Raw genomic sequence first — 12,603 nt, forward strand, 5'->3', positions numbered from 1 at the left:
CTCCCCTTGATCTAGGCAGTCAAGGAGCAAAGACAGAACTGAACATCAGGTTTTCCTCAATCTTTACTGAGCTACACCTTCTGGTAAAAACAGGGTTTTCCATAGCCGAAAGGTCAGAAAGAATTATTTCTTCCAACACTGTCCACTCCCCGACCACCAAGATTCCAGGGATTCTAAAAAACAGTAGAGGACAAAGGTCTGTGAAACAGGGCTAGGAGGCTACCCCCAGGGGAAATTAAACAAGTCTAACAAACCCGTAAGATAATCAGCACTTCCTGAACCAAGAAGATTCACTGACCAGGGTAAATGAGTCAAGGATACTAGCAGGAGACGTGCCACCTCTGTAAAGCTGGGAGGCCCCTCTTCTTTCTTCCTGTCCCTGAAGGGTAATAAAGTCTCCATTTTGTTCTCAAATTCATGCTCAGTTCCAGAAGGACAATAATCTTTCTCTCACTCTAAAGGTCCTAGTACAATAGCTATAAGCGTCCTTAAAAACAGGCGCCAAACAATTACATGGCATTATACTGCTTTCTCCAGGACTCAAGCCCCAGATGAAAGGCATCATTATTTAAGATCATTATAATTACAAATGATAATCCAACATCAATGCTATGCTTGGCCTTTTATTACAATAATATAGGGATGCCATGAACTCTTTCATCTAACAATCTCTTGGCTCTTCAGAAATCATAAATGACACAGCTTCAACTGGCATGGCCTTCCATTGGCTGCCAAAGTTAACTCAGAGCCCAAGGAGAAAAATGGCCAGATCAAGCTGATTCACTCACAGCGCATCTCAAATGAAACTCCAAGTTTTTACTCTTTTAACTTTGTTCCAACTTGGGGACTCGCCCTCTGTCAAGGCTCAAGTCTCAGGCAGAAGGATTCCTCTTTCCTAACAATTGTTCATAACTCAACAGAAGAACTGAGACTGCTTAAAGTACATAATAGACTAATGCCATAAAGCTAATAAGGAGGTATTAGGGGAAACACACTGACTGAAACCGCCCACCTTAACCAGGCACCATAGTAACCATCTGCATGAATTATTTTACGACAGGAGGTCCTGGTAGGGAACACTGAACTAGTAAGCCACAACCAACAGGAAGAGCTCAGGAAAGGTCAAAAGGAGAGGCCATGTGTCCTACCACCTCCCAGAATCCTTTTCACTGGCATCCATCTTGGCTGGGCAATGGGTGTGCCACCAGGAAGGACCCTGAGTCAAAGAGATTGGCCAAAGACAACCCGGAAACTAACCCCATCGGCATCAGACCCGAGACTAAGAGCCACATGACACAGCAGTTCTCCTGGTTCCCTTGCCCTCTTGCTCTCCACCCAGGCATCCCTTTCCAATAGAGGCTCTTGCTTTGTCAGCATGTGTGTCTCATTGGACAATTCATTTCCAAGTGTTAGACAAGAGCCCTCTTTCAGGTCCTGGAAGGGGTCCCCCTTCCTGCAACAGAGGGAGAAAGTAGGCACAAAATCTTGAAGGCAGTATAGCCTCAAAGTGCTAATATCCATTATTCCTGAGTGATTCAAAATCACATAGAATAAAAAAGTTTTGCTTTGGGTGTACACACGGAACATATGATTTATCTATGTAAAAAACTTTGTTCCTCAAAAGAGACTAAAAATGTTGCAACACTTACTTCAACTTTACTAAGAATATAATGTACAAAGGTGCAGAACTAGATGTGTTCCCTAGAACAAGGTTCCTCAAAGACGGAGTCCCAGAGAAAAGACTCAAGAACAATGACACTCCAGAAAACCTCGTCTAACCACTTCAGTCCTCACTGCTCCCTTTCCCTCAGCCACCCAAAATTTAGAGACTACACCACACACTCCAGCATTTCAGTAGCTATTGTCTTGTGGGGTGCACTCGTTTCCCATGTGTTGGTCACGTCAACTGGGAGGGCAGGATCTGAGGCTTCCATTACTTCTCTGCCACAGCATTTCTAACAGAGCTGGGAGAAAATACACTTAGTAAACCTTGCTCCTCCTGGCTGGCAGGGCTAGCTGTGTCTCATGCACTCTGTGTTACACCCACAGCCTCTCACTTCATGATCACAGCAACCCAACAGAGAGAGAAGGACATTTACTACAAACCAGGAAGCAGAGGCTCACGATGGTTCAACAACTACCTCAAAGCCAGATGGATAAGTAGTGTAAGTGGAGGAACTTGAACCCAAGATCATTAGCTGCAAGTATTAGACTCTTCATGAAAATTCTTCCTCGTACAAAGGATTATCGATATCTTCTCTCATAACATTCTGACCTTTATTATCCCTTCCCAACTGAACCTTGTTTTGAGTAATTCAATTCAGAAAGTGCTTCAACCCCATTTTGGGGTTGCTCAGATATGGGAATTTGGGGAGAATTTTTTTGAGCTCATAATTCACAAATAGTCAGTAGACAGCACTGTTAGAATCTCCTCAGCCAGGACCCACACAGACCTGCCATTCTACCTCTGCTGGTGTGTTTGTTGGTTTATTCTGGAAGTAGTTGTTTTACACAGAAAATTACATAGAGACTTTTAACCATAGTAAGTTAAGAAAGATTGCTGGCTTGCTGATTCTGAGAAAATGAATTTAAAAATTAAGTGACATGCCTGAGTCACACAGCAAACTAGACCCTTCTAAGCCGTGCTGACTCCTCTCTTTCCCGACACTGACCAGCATATCATGCTGAAGACCTTGACACTGCTGACTTCTGGGGTTGGATAATTCTCTGTTGAGGGTAGGGGATCAAGTGCATGGTGGGATGTTTAGCAGTACCCCTGGCCCATACTCACTAGATGCCAGGATTACCCCGTCCTGTGACAATCAAAGGGGGCTTCCCCCGTGGCTCAGCATAAAGAATCCACCTGCAATGCAGGAGCCACAGGAGATACGGGTTTGATCCCCAGGTCGGGAAGATTCCCTGGAGGAGGGCATGGCAACGCACTCCAGTATTCTTGCCTAGAGAATCCCCATGGACCGAGGAGCCTGGCGGGCTACAGTTCATAGGGCTGCAAAGAGTCAGACATGACTGAAGCGACTGAACACGCACCCACACATGTGACAATCAAAAATGTCTCCAGACATTGCTACTTGTTGCAGGGACGGGGTGGGGAGGGGGGGGTGTGTGTAATCACCCTTGCTCCACTGCTCTAGACCAGTGGTCTTCAGAGGTACAACAATCCACTGGGTTTAGAAAGAAAACATGAGAATATTTATAGTAACTGTCATCTTAAAAAACAAGATTAAAAAAAAAAAGACAAGACCTCATCTTTACTAATAGTTAATACAAAATCCATCTCTAGCACTCCCATTGAGTCCAAATGGCAGTCACACACCTCAGAGAAATACGACAGGATCCTGGGGGAAGAAGGAAGCTCCGCAGCAGAGGCTGAGATGCACCATCCATATGCTTAGTTAAGTGCCTTTACTGATTACATTTGTTTTAAATGGATTAGCCCTCATAAAACAAACAAGGGGATTAAAAAGATTCCTGAGAGAAACCTTCGATAAAAGATAACACAAGCATACATGAGCAACAAGACAATGTTCCGGGCATCCTCTTCATTAGTCACACGACAATGCAGAAACCACCACAGTCTAATAAAACATGACAAGATTCACCCATACCTGACTGAGGTGACTTCAAGTATGGATCTGCATCCACTATCATAAGTGATGCACCTCATTTTAAGTATATACTGTGCCTTCAGGGTCCAGCCAACAATAGCAGGACGTGACATAAATAAACAGACAGACATAAATGAAGGGACAGACTGTTTGTAAACCGACAGTGCTATTCTATTAAAAAAGTTTATGAGACTGTTTTTCTAAACCAACACTGCCCACTACAACTTTGAGATGACGACATTTTCTGCATCTGTGCTGTTCAAAACTGTAGGCAGTAGCCACATGCAGCTACTAAGCAAGTGAAAAGTGGTCTGATGAACTAAGTTTGTATTTTATTTCAGATCATTTAAATTTTAATAGCCACATGCGGCTAGCGGCTACTTCATTGGCCCACACAGTCCGGAACCACTAGTCCTGGACCGCACAGTCGTGGACCACCGTTGCCTCAAAACACCCAGCTCGCAGTGAGCAGTGCATTTTTCCTGCTTTTGTATCTTTGGCCGTGTTACTCTTTCTGCCTAGAATGTTCTGTTGACCCTGTCCATCTAGCAATAAGTTCTTATTTTTGAAGACACATTTCAAGTATCACCCTTCGTTAGCTTTCCCTGACTTCTTTTCACCCAAAAATCAATGGTCCCCCATGTCTGTCCCCCTGGCCCTGTTCACCCTTTATCTTAGCATTGAGAGCTATTCGTTCGTGTGTCTGAAGTTCTGTGAGTGTGAGTTCCTCAAGGCAGAACCGTGTCTTATTTAATCACTGCATGATATCCAGCACAGAGTGGGTGCTCACGGACGATTACTGAACCAACAAACCCAGGTCTCCCAATCACCCCGCAGGGCTCCCACCACCACACCGAACACACCGGAAGATGGCTCCAGAAAAGGAGGCTCAAGGCCACGCTTTGCTACTTCAAGTGCTGGATGCTACTTCAATAGACAATTCCATTCCTATGATTATCACTGTTTGGCTCCTGCAGATGCAGATGTCACAGAGATTTCTTAAGCATCCATCCTTTGAAGAGGACAAGATGAAGGTGCACAGTCAGTCCCCTTTCTGAAGTGTCAACTTTCAAAGACGGCAAGTTAAAATGACTGCTCTGATGCAGGAGTGTGTTTTCATGTGTACTTTATTAGTATTTACTGAGCTTTTCTTGTGTACTCTACCCACAGTTTTAGCTCCTGAGGTATAAGTATAGCCTCCTCCCAGACCCTCCTACTCAGAACCCATGGGAAACTGATTCTCTCTCTTCACAACCTCTCATTAAGTGAGCCTGACTTTGTTAGAAAGACCAAAGGAAAGGCTTTGAGCATGCAATGGCTTATTCTGGATTTCATTTCTGAATTCTAGATTTGGCTATATTTAGCAAAGCTATAACCGTCATCATGCCTGAAGCCAGGAAGAAGACACCATTCACAAACCACCCCCTGAAAATCTGCAGTTGCCACTAAAAGACCAGACTTCCCAGCAGGCAAAGACATCTGAAGTGGGAGGGGTCAAATTGGTGATTGCGTCAAGAGAAGACCTCACAGGCTTCTAGCCAACCTCCCAGCCTGCCACTGAAGCTCTCTGTGACCTGATTTCCTTTTCTTTTCTCTCCAACACACCTGGTCTGGTCAAACATGCTCCTTTTCTCCCCTGTCCATTCCTTCCTGTAACACTGGTCATCTCACTCCCCTACCTGCTTCAGCTTCAAGCTTCTTGCATCTATTTGAAGCTTCAGGACCTCTCTTCCCCAGACACCAGCCACCTCCTCGCCCCACTACTGGCAAAGGGCTGAGGCATAGAAGGAAGCACTGCCTACTGGACAGCTAGGCAACAGTTACTCGGACGGCCCAGGGCCACTGGGGAAAGCGAGCAGCCAGCGCAGCCAGGGAGAAATGGAAAAGAATTTCCTTCTATCACATTGTATCCTTCTTTCCTTGATTCTGGAAGGGAAACTTGTACCAACCAAAATGACACCACCAGACTAGTTGGTATTCCCAGAACTCACCACACTGTCTCCCCACCCCACACTTCCGCACACACTATTCTTTCTGCTTGGAAAGGCTTGGGTAACCCTCATTGGGAACCTCTGGGTAATTTACATTCCTGTTTAAATGACACTTCATCTGGAAACCCTCCACCCCAGGGCCTTTCTCCTTTATCATCTCATAACATCTTTTTACCATCTACTCTATATCCAGGACCATGCTAAGTACTGGACACTTATCTTAGGATTATTCATTGGTTTATAGCAAACCCGTCAATCCTAAAGGAAATCAACCCTGAATAACCACTGGAAGAACTGGAGCTGAAGCTCCAATACTTTGACCACCTGATGCGAAGAGCTGACTCACTGGAAAAGACCCTGATGCTGGGAAAGACTGATGGCAGAAGAAGGGGACAATAGAGGATGATATGGTTGGATGGCATTACCAACTCAATGGACATGAATTTAAGCAAACTCAGGAAAGTAGAGGACAGGGACGCCTCGCCCGCTGCAGTCCATGGGGTCACAAAGAGTAAGACATGACTTACTGACTGAACAACAACAATGAGCTCCTTAAGAGCCAGGCCCAAGTTCCATTCATCCTCTAGCTTTGGAATCTAATACAGTGCCTGATACAGAGAAGGCACTGACATTCCCTAAATGAATACATGCCTGCATCATTCTGATACTGCTAATACATATTTCTGACATACACATATATAGATACACACACATTTGTTGGTTTAGCTGGTTTCAAATGTATTTTTTAAATGTCACTACTTTGCATTGTAAGTAGGAGAAACTGTCAATGTTTACTGCCACAGAGACTTAACTGGGTAGTTCTCATTAACCCTAGACCTGAATTCTTTTAGTGGAGGTCAAAATACTGTCCTGAGGGCCCCCTGGTCCACCTTATATAAACCTACGCAGTTCTGGAATGTTGTTTTGGACACAGCAGGTAGTCAACGTTTACCTGTGTCTGGAGCTTAGATGTAAAGCCTCATTTAGCCAAGGTGTGATAAAAGCATAGCTTCTCAGACCTCCTTTGAGCATTGCTCCACTTTTCCCACTGAGCTTGTTCTGGAAGCTTAAACCAGATCTTCCCTTGACATCCCATGCCCGTTACCTCAGACATGTTTTAGTATCTCATCATGGTATCTTTCCTGAGGAAGCTAGAGAAACAATATCCAACCCTGAGCCAGCCAAGACAAAGCCAGATCCTCTGAACTGGTGATGGAGAGCCTTCACTTTCCCAGACAACCCCCCTAGGACTAGTTAGTGAGACAGGGTGAGCAGGGCTGAAGCCACTGATCTTCCGCTCCAGCAGCTTGTCCTTGGGGTTCCTGCGATTCCCCCCGATAAAGGACAGACCAAACCGACATAAGAGAAAGAGGGATGGTCAGTGGGAATAGGTGGTAACAGGGTCTGTGCTTGAAGTCCACCACCTCACCCCTCCCTGAACTACCCGGCCACTGCCCTGGGCACCTGATGTACGACTCTCGTCGGCCTGAGACACCCCTGGCTAGGATGGGTGGCTAGGTCAGCACCTGGAGCCTCAAAGGAGCATAGCTACCCCAAACATCTCTTGATCCCTTAAGGAGCCATGAGGCCTCTGCAAAGAACATTTGGCTCTGCCCACACACACTGGGGGGGACGGTGGCGGGGAGTAGCTGCAGTCAAGCTAGCCTTCACATTGCCCCTACTCCTCCTTAACTATCTGCCTATATGGCTGAAAAATAATAGCTCCCAAATATTCAACATCTGAAAAATGTTGAGTAATTTACATATGTCGCTTCATTTAATCTTCAAGACTGCTCCCTAGGGCAGTGGCTCTGAAACTTCAGCTTGCAGCAGAATCTCTTCAGGAACTTGTTAAAACCCCACAGCCACACAGCCTCTGCGGTGAGGCCCGAATTTGCATTTCTAACAAGCTCCTGACCCAGGTGCCACACTTTGACTACCACTGTCAGAGAGATCGAAGACAGGCTGGAAATGTCTTACCCAAGGTTTCACAGCTGGTCGAGAACACATCCAGAATTTGAACCTGGATCTGCCTGATTCCTTGGAGAAGGTGATGGCACCCCACTTCAGTACTCTTGCCTGGAAAATCCCATGGAGGGAGGAGCCTGGTAGGCTGCAGTCCATGGGGTTGCAAAGAGTCGGACACGACTGAGCGACTTCACTTTCAGTTTTCACTTTCATGCATTGGAGAAGGAAATGGCAACCCACTCCAGTGTTCTCGACTGGAGAATCCCAGGACAGGGGAGCCTGTTGGGCTGCCGTCTATGGGGTCGCACAGAGTCGGACGTGACTGAAGCGACTTAGCAGCTGCAGCAGCAGCTGCCTGATTCCTTGGGGGCTTCCCTGATAGCTCAGTTGGTAAAGAATCTACCTGCAATGCAGGAGACCGTGGTTCGATTCCTCGGTCGGGAAGATCCACTGGAGAAGGGACAGGCTACCCACTCTAGTATTGCCGGGCTTCCCTTGCGGTTCAGCTGATAAAGAATCCGCCTGCAGTGCAGGAGACCTAGTTTCAATCCCTGGGTTGGGAAGATCTCCTGGAGAAGGGCAAGGCTACCCACTCCAGTATTCTGGCCTGGAGAATTCCACGGACTGTATAGTCCATGGGCTCCCAAAGAGCTGGACACAACTAAGCGACTTTCACTTTCACTGCCTGATTCCACAGACAGCGCTGGTAAACACCTCACTGTAGGAGTGAAAGTCTGCCTTTGTCTTGTTTTCCTAAATTCACTGACAGCTCCTTAAAGGCAGGCATTACACTTTAAACCTCCCTGTATCCTCCTTCTCAGACCCTAGTAGTACCTTTGTACTTGGTGGGTACTTCACAGGCACTTTGTATACTGGCTCCTCCATAGCTATATACATGTGTGTGTGTGTCACTCAGTCGTGTCCAGCTCTTTGTGAATCCATGAACTGTAGCCTGCCAAGCTCCTCTGTCCATGGAACTCTCCAGGCAAGAATACTGGGGTTGGTTTCCATTTTCTCCTCCAGGGTATCTTCCTGACCCAGGGATCAAATTTGTGTCTCTTTATGCCTCCTGCAATGGCAGGAGGGTTCTTTACCACTAGCCCCACCTGGGAAGCCCAAATAGTAGTGCTTTTGCATTGGCTGGGAATCAAACCAGGGCCTCCTACATGGCAGGCAAGAATTCTACCACTGACCCACCAATGCTTAGCACCAATTCTCCAGGCAAGAATAATGGAGGGGGTGGCATGCCCTCCTCCAGGCAATCTTCCTGACCCAGGGATCAAACTCATGTCTCTTTCATCTCCTGCCATGACAGGCAGGGTCTTTACCACTAGTGCCACCTGGGAAGCCCAATAGATTTCTAAGAGCCACAAATTCAAATTCAATCAGAGTCAAAGAACATAAAGAGGGCAACACTGCCAAACCAAGTTTTCCATGGCCCTCCCTCTTGCTACTCTGAGTGTCTGTGCTGACACTGAACCTGGATAATTCCAACTCATCCTTCAGTCAGTCACTTCCTGCAGCAAGCAATTCTTGGCACTCTAAAACTGCACCCTAAGTTAATTTCCATGATGGCTCATATCGCTTGATTTTAACTGGCTGTTTTCCATCTCTCAAAGTAGTATGTAAATCCTAGCATCTAGTTTTAAATTATATTCCCCAGAACCTAGCACAGTGCCTGGTACATCGCAGACACTCTATCACTGTTTGTTGAATGAATGAATGAACACGGAGCTGCAAGCTCTCAGTTCCATTTAAAAATAAAAGGGCATGATGTACAGTTCTCAGGGATGAATTCTGGGGAAGAAAAGGGCAGCAGAGATGGAAAATTTGCCTTTTCTCTTCCCCATCAACTCAGACTCTGAGAAGTGGCACCACTTAGGGTTACCTCCTCTCTAACGAGACAACATCCTAGCTGAACAAAATGTTTCTGGGCTATAAGGTCAGTAGAGGCTGTTGAGAGGGAAGGAAGGAGCTGGTGCCCCCTCATTCCTCCCAATTTCTCTCTCACAGACACACCACTTCTCCATTTCTCCATCCCACTGCGGGCCAGGGCTCTGGCACAGGGATGAGACAGATCAGATTCAAGGGTGCGGAGCTGGCAGCGGGCACAGAAGCATCTCCCATCCTGCACCAAAGCCCACAAGGAAGGATCCAAAGGGATAGTGACTCAGACCCCGGATCAAGTCCAGCTAGAGCAGCACTGAGAATGGAAAAGCGCGTCAATTTCATAAGGACATCCACTGCCAGATGTTTTTTTTAAGACACTGTTTTTAAAGTAAAGACTTCAGCCATAAGCCCAGAAAACTGGGCCCAGCTGAATTCCATGCTGATACAAGCTGAGAGCCTGACACAGCTTCTTCCTCCTCCAAGCCCACCAGCAGCAACACTCACCGTGACAGGCAGTTCCCAGGCCCGGGTCAGGACCCTTGCTCCAACCTTAGCTTGCAAAAAGGCTCCTTCCCCAGCAACTGAACTGTTCCCCCACCATGCTGCAGTAATACAGGCCTCCCCTTCCCCCATCCCTTGTCAGCCGATAAAACAACCTACAGCAGGTTGGCCCTATCCAATTAGTTTGAATAGCTTCATGCCAAGGAAATTGCTGCTTTTATTAAAAATAAAAGCACACTCGGCAGGCAATGGGCTGTGAAAAGTATGAGTCTGGCATAATTATGAAGGTCAAGGTTAAGGTTACCAAAAGAGACATGCAATAATTTCCAGAAAGCCTGGGGGATAAAGATATATACCTACATGTCTGTAGATATAGAGGAACACACATGTAGGGAATTTACATAGTAGATCTATATAACATCCTCTCCAACAGAGAAAAAGCAAAAATCAGATGCCACTCACAAGTAATTCTTTTGGCAAAACACTCACACACCCCAAAATCAAAAGACAAGAATAGGAAGAAGGGCCCACTGGACCGATTTCAAAATAACCACATTCATTCCATGTAATTTCTGTTATCCGAACTGTATCCTGGGGACCTGATTACAGTTAGGTCAGGAAACAAACCTAGTCAAACCCACCAAGTGCCTTGGCTCTTGGAAAAACACATTCTGATTCCCCGAAAACCCTCTCTTCCTCTAAGCCCTGCTCAAGGGAGAGGGAAAGTTGGGTGGGAGGAGAAACCCTCTTAAAGGTTCTCCAACCCCACCCTGCAGCCCTCACATCAGTATTTCAAGTTTTAGGAGCATCACAAGCCCCACACCCTACATCTGATGTGAAGCTTTGCACTTTCACACATACATTTTTCTCGTCTGATCCTCACAATTCCATGAGGCAGGCAAGAACTGTCCCGTCAATTTTTTTTTTTTAAATAAAAGGCCACCGAGGTAAACAATTTCTGGCAAACTCCCCCCACCCCATAAAGCCCTGTCACTCTGAAATCCCCGTTTCAAATTTCTCAAGGACAAGGATTCACAGGGAGGGAGAAGGATGGGTGAACTGGGCAAAAGCCATTCATACATTCAACAACTGGAAACCAGAGTCTTGCTGCATCAGCACAAGATTTTAATTTACGGCGCACCGAAAGAGTCCCACCATACCTTCCGCCAGCACCTCGTCCACAGTGACCTGCTGTCGCCCAATGCCAAAGACCCTTCCGATGTAGCCGCTGCCCAGGCCCGAGGTGCTGCCCCCTCCTCCGCTGGAGCCGGAGCCCAGGCCAGAGCCACCCTGCTCTCGCCTGGAGTCGAAAAACTTCTTCATCATGCGAAAAGGAAGCAGGAAAGCAAAATACCGACGGTTTCTGGATTTTTTTTTTTTTTTAAACAAGAGATCCAAGGAGATTTCTTCTCGGATTTCAGCTCGGAGAGGAGCCACCCGAATCCGGCCGTGGGGGTGGGGGCTGAGGGAGGATGCCTATAGGAATATGCGTGTCAATCGCGCGGCGGTCCCCTCCTCCTCAAGAGAGCGATTCGTGTAAGTTTAAACCTGCGATGACAGAGGGAGAGAAAGAGGATGAATCAGTAACACACTTAAAAATTCAACTGCTGAGTCCTAGGGGGAGCAGAAGCCACCATCCTGGGGAAACGCTTCATGAATTTTCCTAGAGAGAAAAACCCTGGGGCTGAAAACGCATCCCCGGCCCCAGAACCCAGGACTCCCGTGCCCTGGGCTCTGAAAAAGGAGGAATTCGGGCCGCCCCGGGCAGCGCTGACCCAGCGGGCAATGCCTCCCCTCCTCCCCGGTCTCCCTGCCGCCCCGCGAGGCAGCATCCCGGCGGCACCCACTTGAGATGGCTCGGCGGCCGGCGCCCAGCTACCAGCCCCGCAACATTGTCACGGCCGCCGGGCCGGCCTGCGACGCGGAGAGGAGGAGGCGCTGCAGCGAGAGCCGGGGCCGCATTCGGCGCCCGCCCGCCCGCCAGCTGATCCCCGGAGCGCCCGGCGGAGACTGACCCGCCGCCCCTCCCCCGCGCGCGCTCCCGCCCGGCTCCATCCACCCAACCAGGAAGTGAACCGCCGCCGGAAGTGCCTTCCCGAGCGGCAGGGCCAGGGGCTGAGGCCCCTGGCGGCCTCCACTCTGTCACCAAGAATGAGAACGCGTTGTCGGAGAGAAGGGGAGTCGGGAAACCGGGTCTCAGTGCGGAGAGAGTTTTGGAAAAGAACGTTGATATTGCCCGATCCGTAGAGCACCATGGGAAAGGTAGTTCGCTGCAGCCTAGCGGCTGGACTACAACTCCCAGAATGCCCTGGAGGAGCGAGAGAGGCGGCTGCGGTGGCCTTCTCCGCCACGGAGGTGGTTAGCGGGGTGGTGCATTTGTGGGATTTGGTTATTTAAACACATCCGGTAAAGAAACTGCCAGGGACTAGGGTTTCCACCCTGCTGCATGTTCCACCCTTCTGGAGCCATCTTATTTGTGACTTGACCTCCCTGCACAAGGGATTCTGGGGATTGTGGTTTCCAAACGGATCGAGGCTGACACCTGAAGGACGCCGCTTAGCCGCTTAGCCCCTAGCGGGTCCTGCGGGGCTTACCGACGTCACCTGGACAGAGGTGGAAGACCGAGG

At 48.1% G+C, this 12,603-nt stretch overlaps 1 protein-coding gene across 20 annotated transcripts in view; it reads right to left on the reverse strand.

Moving 5' to 3' along the window:
* Positions 1-11,988, reverse strand: part of AAK1 (AP2 associated kinase 1) — a 171,749-nt gene extending 159,761 nt beyond the window's left edge. For all 20 annotated transcript variants that reach the window (XM_059891794.1, XM_059891793.1, XM_059891798.1 and 17 more), the window contains exons 1-2: positions 11,824-11,988; positions 11,137-11,524 (exon numbers count right to left, since the gene is read on the reverse strand). In XM_059891794.1, coding sequence (XP_059747777.1) covers positions 11,137-11,302 — 166 coding nt within the window. In that variant the 5' untranslated portion in view covers positions 11,303-11,524; positions 11,824-11,988. The remainder of the gene's footprint in view (positions 1-11,136; positions 11,525-11,823) is intronic.
* Between the last annotated feature and the right edge of the window lie 615 nt (positions 11,989-12,603).

This window comes from Bos taurus, chromosome 11, assembly GCF_002263795.3.
Source record: "Bos taurus isolate L1 Dominette 01449 registration number 42190680 breed Hereford chromosome 11, ARS-UCD2.0, whole genome shotgun sequence".
Classification (NCBI taxonomy): domain Eukaryota; kingdom Metazoa; phylum Chordata; class Mammalia; order Artiodactyla; family Bovidae; genus Bos; species Bos taurus.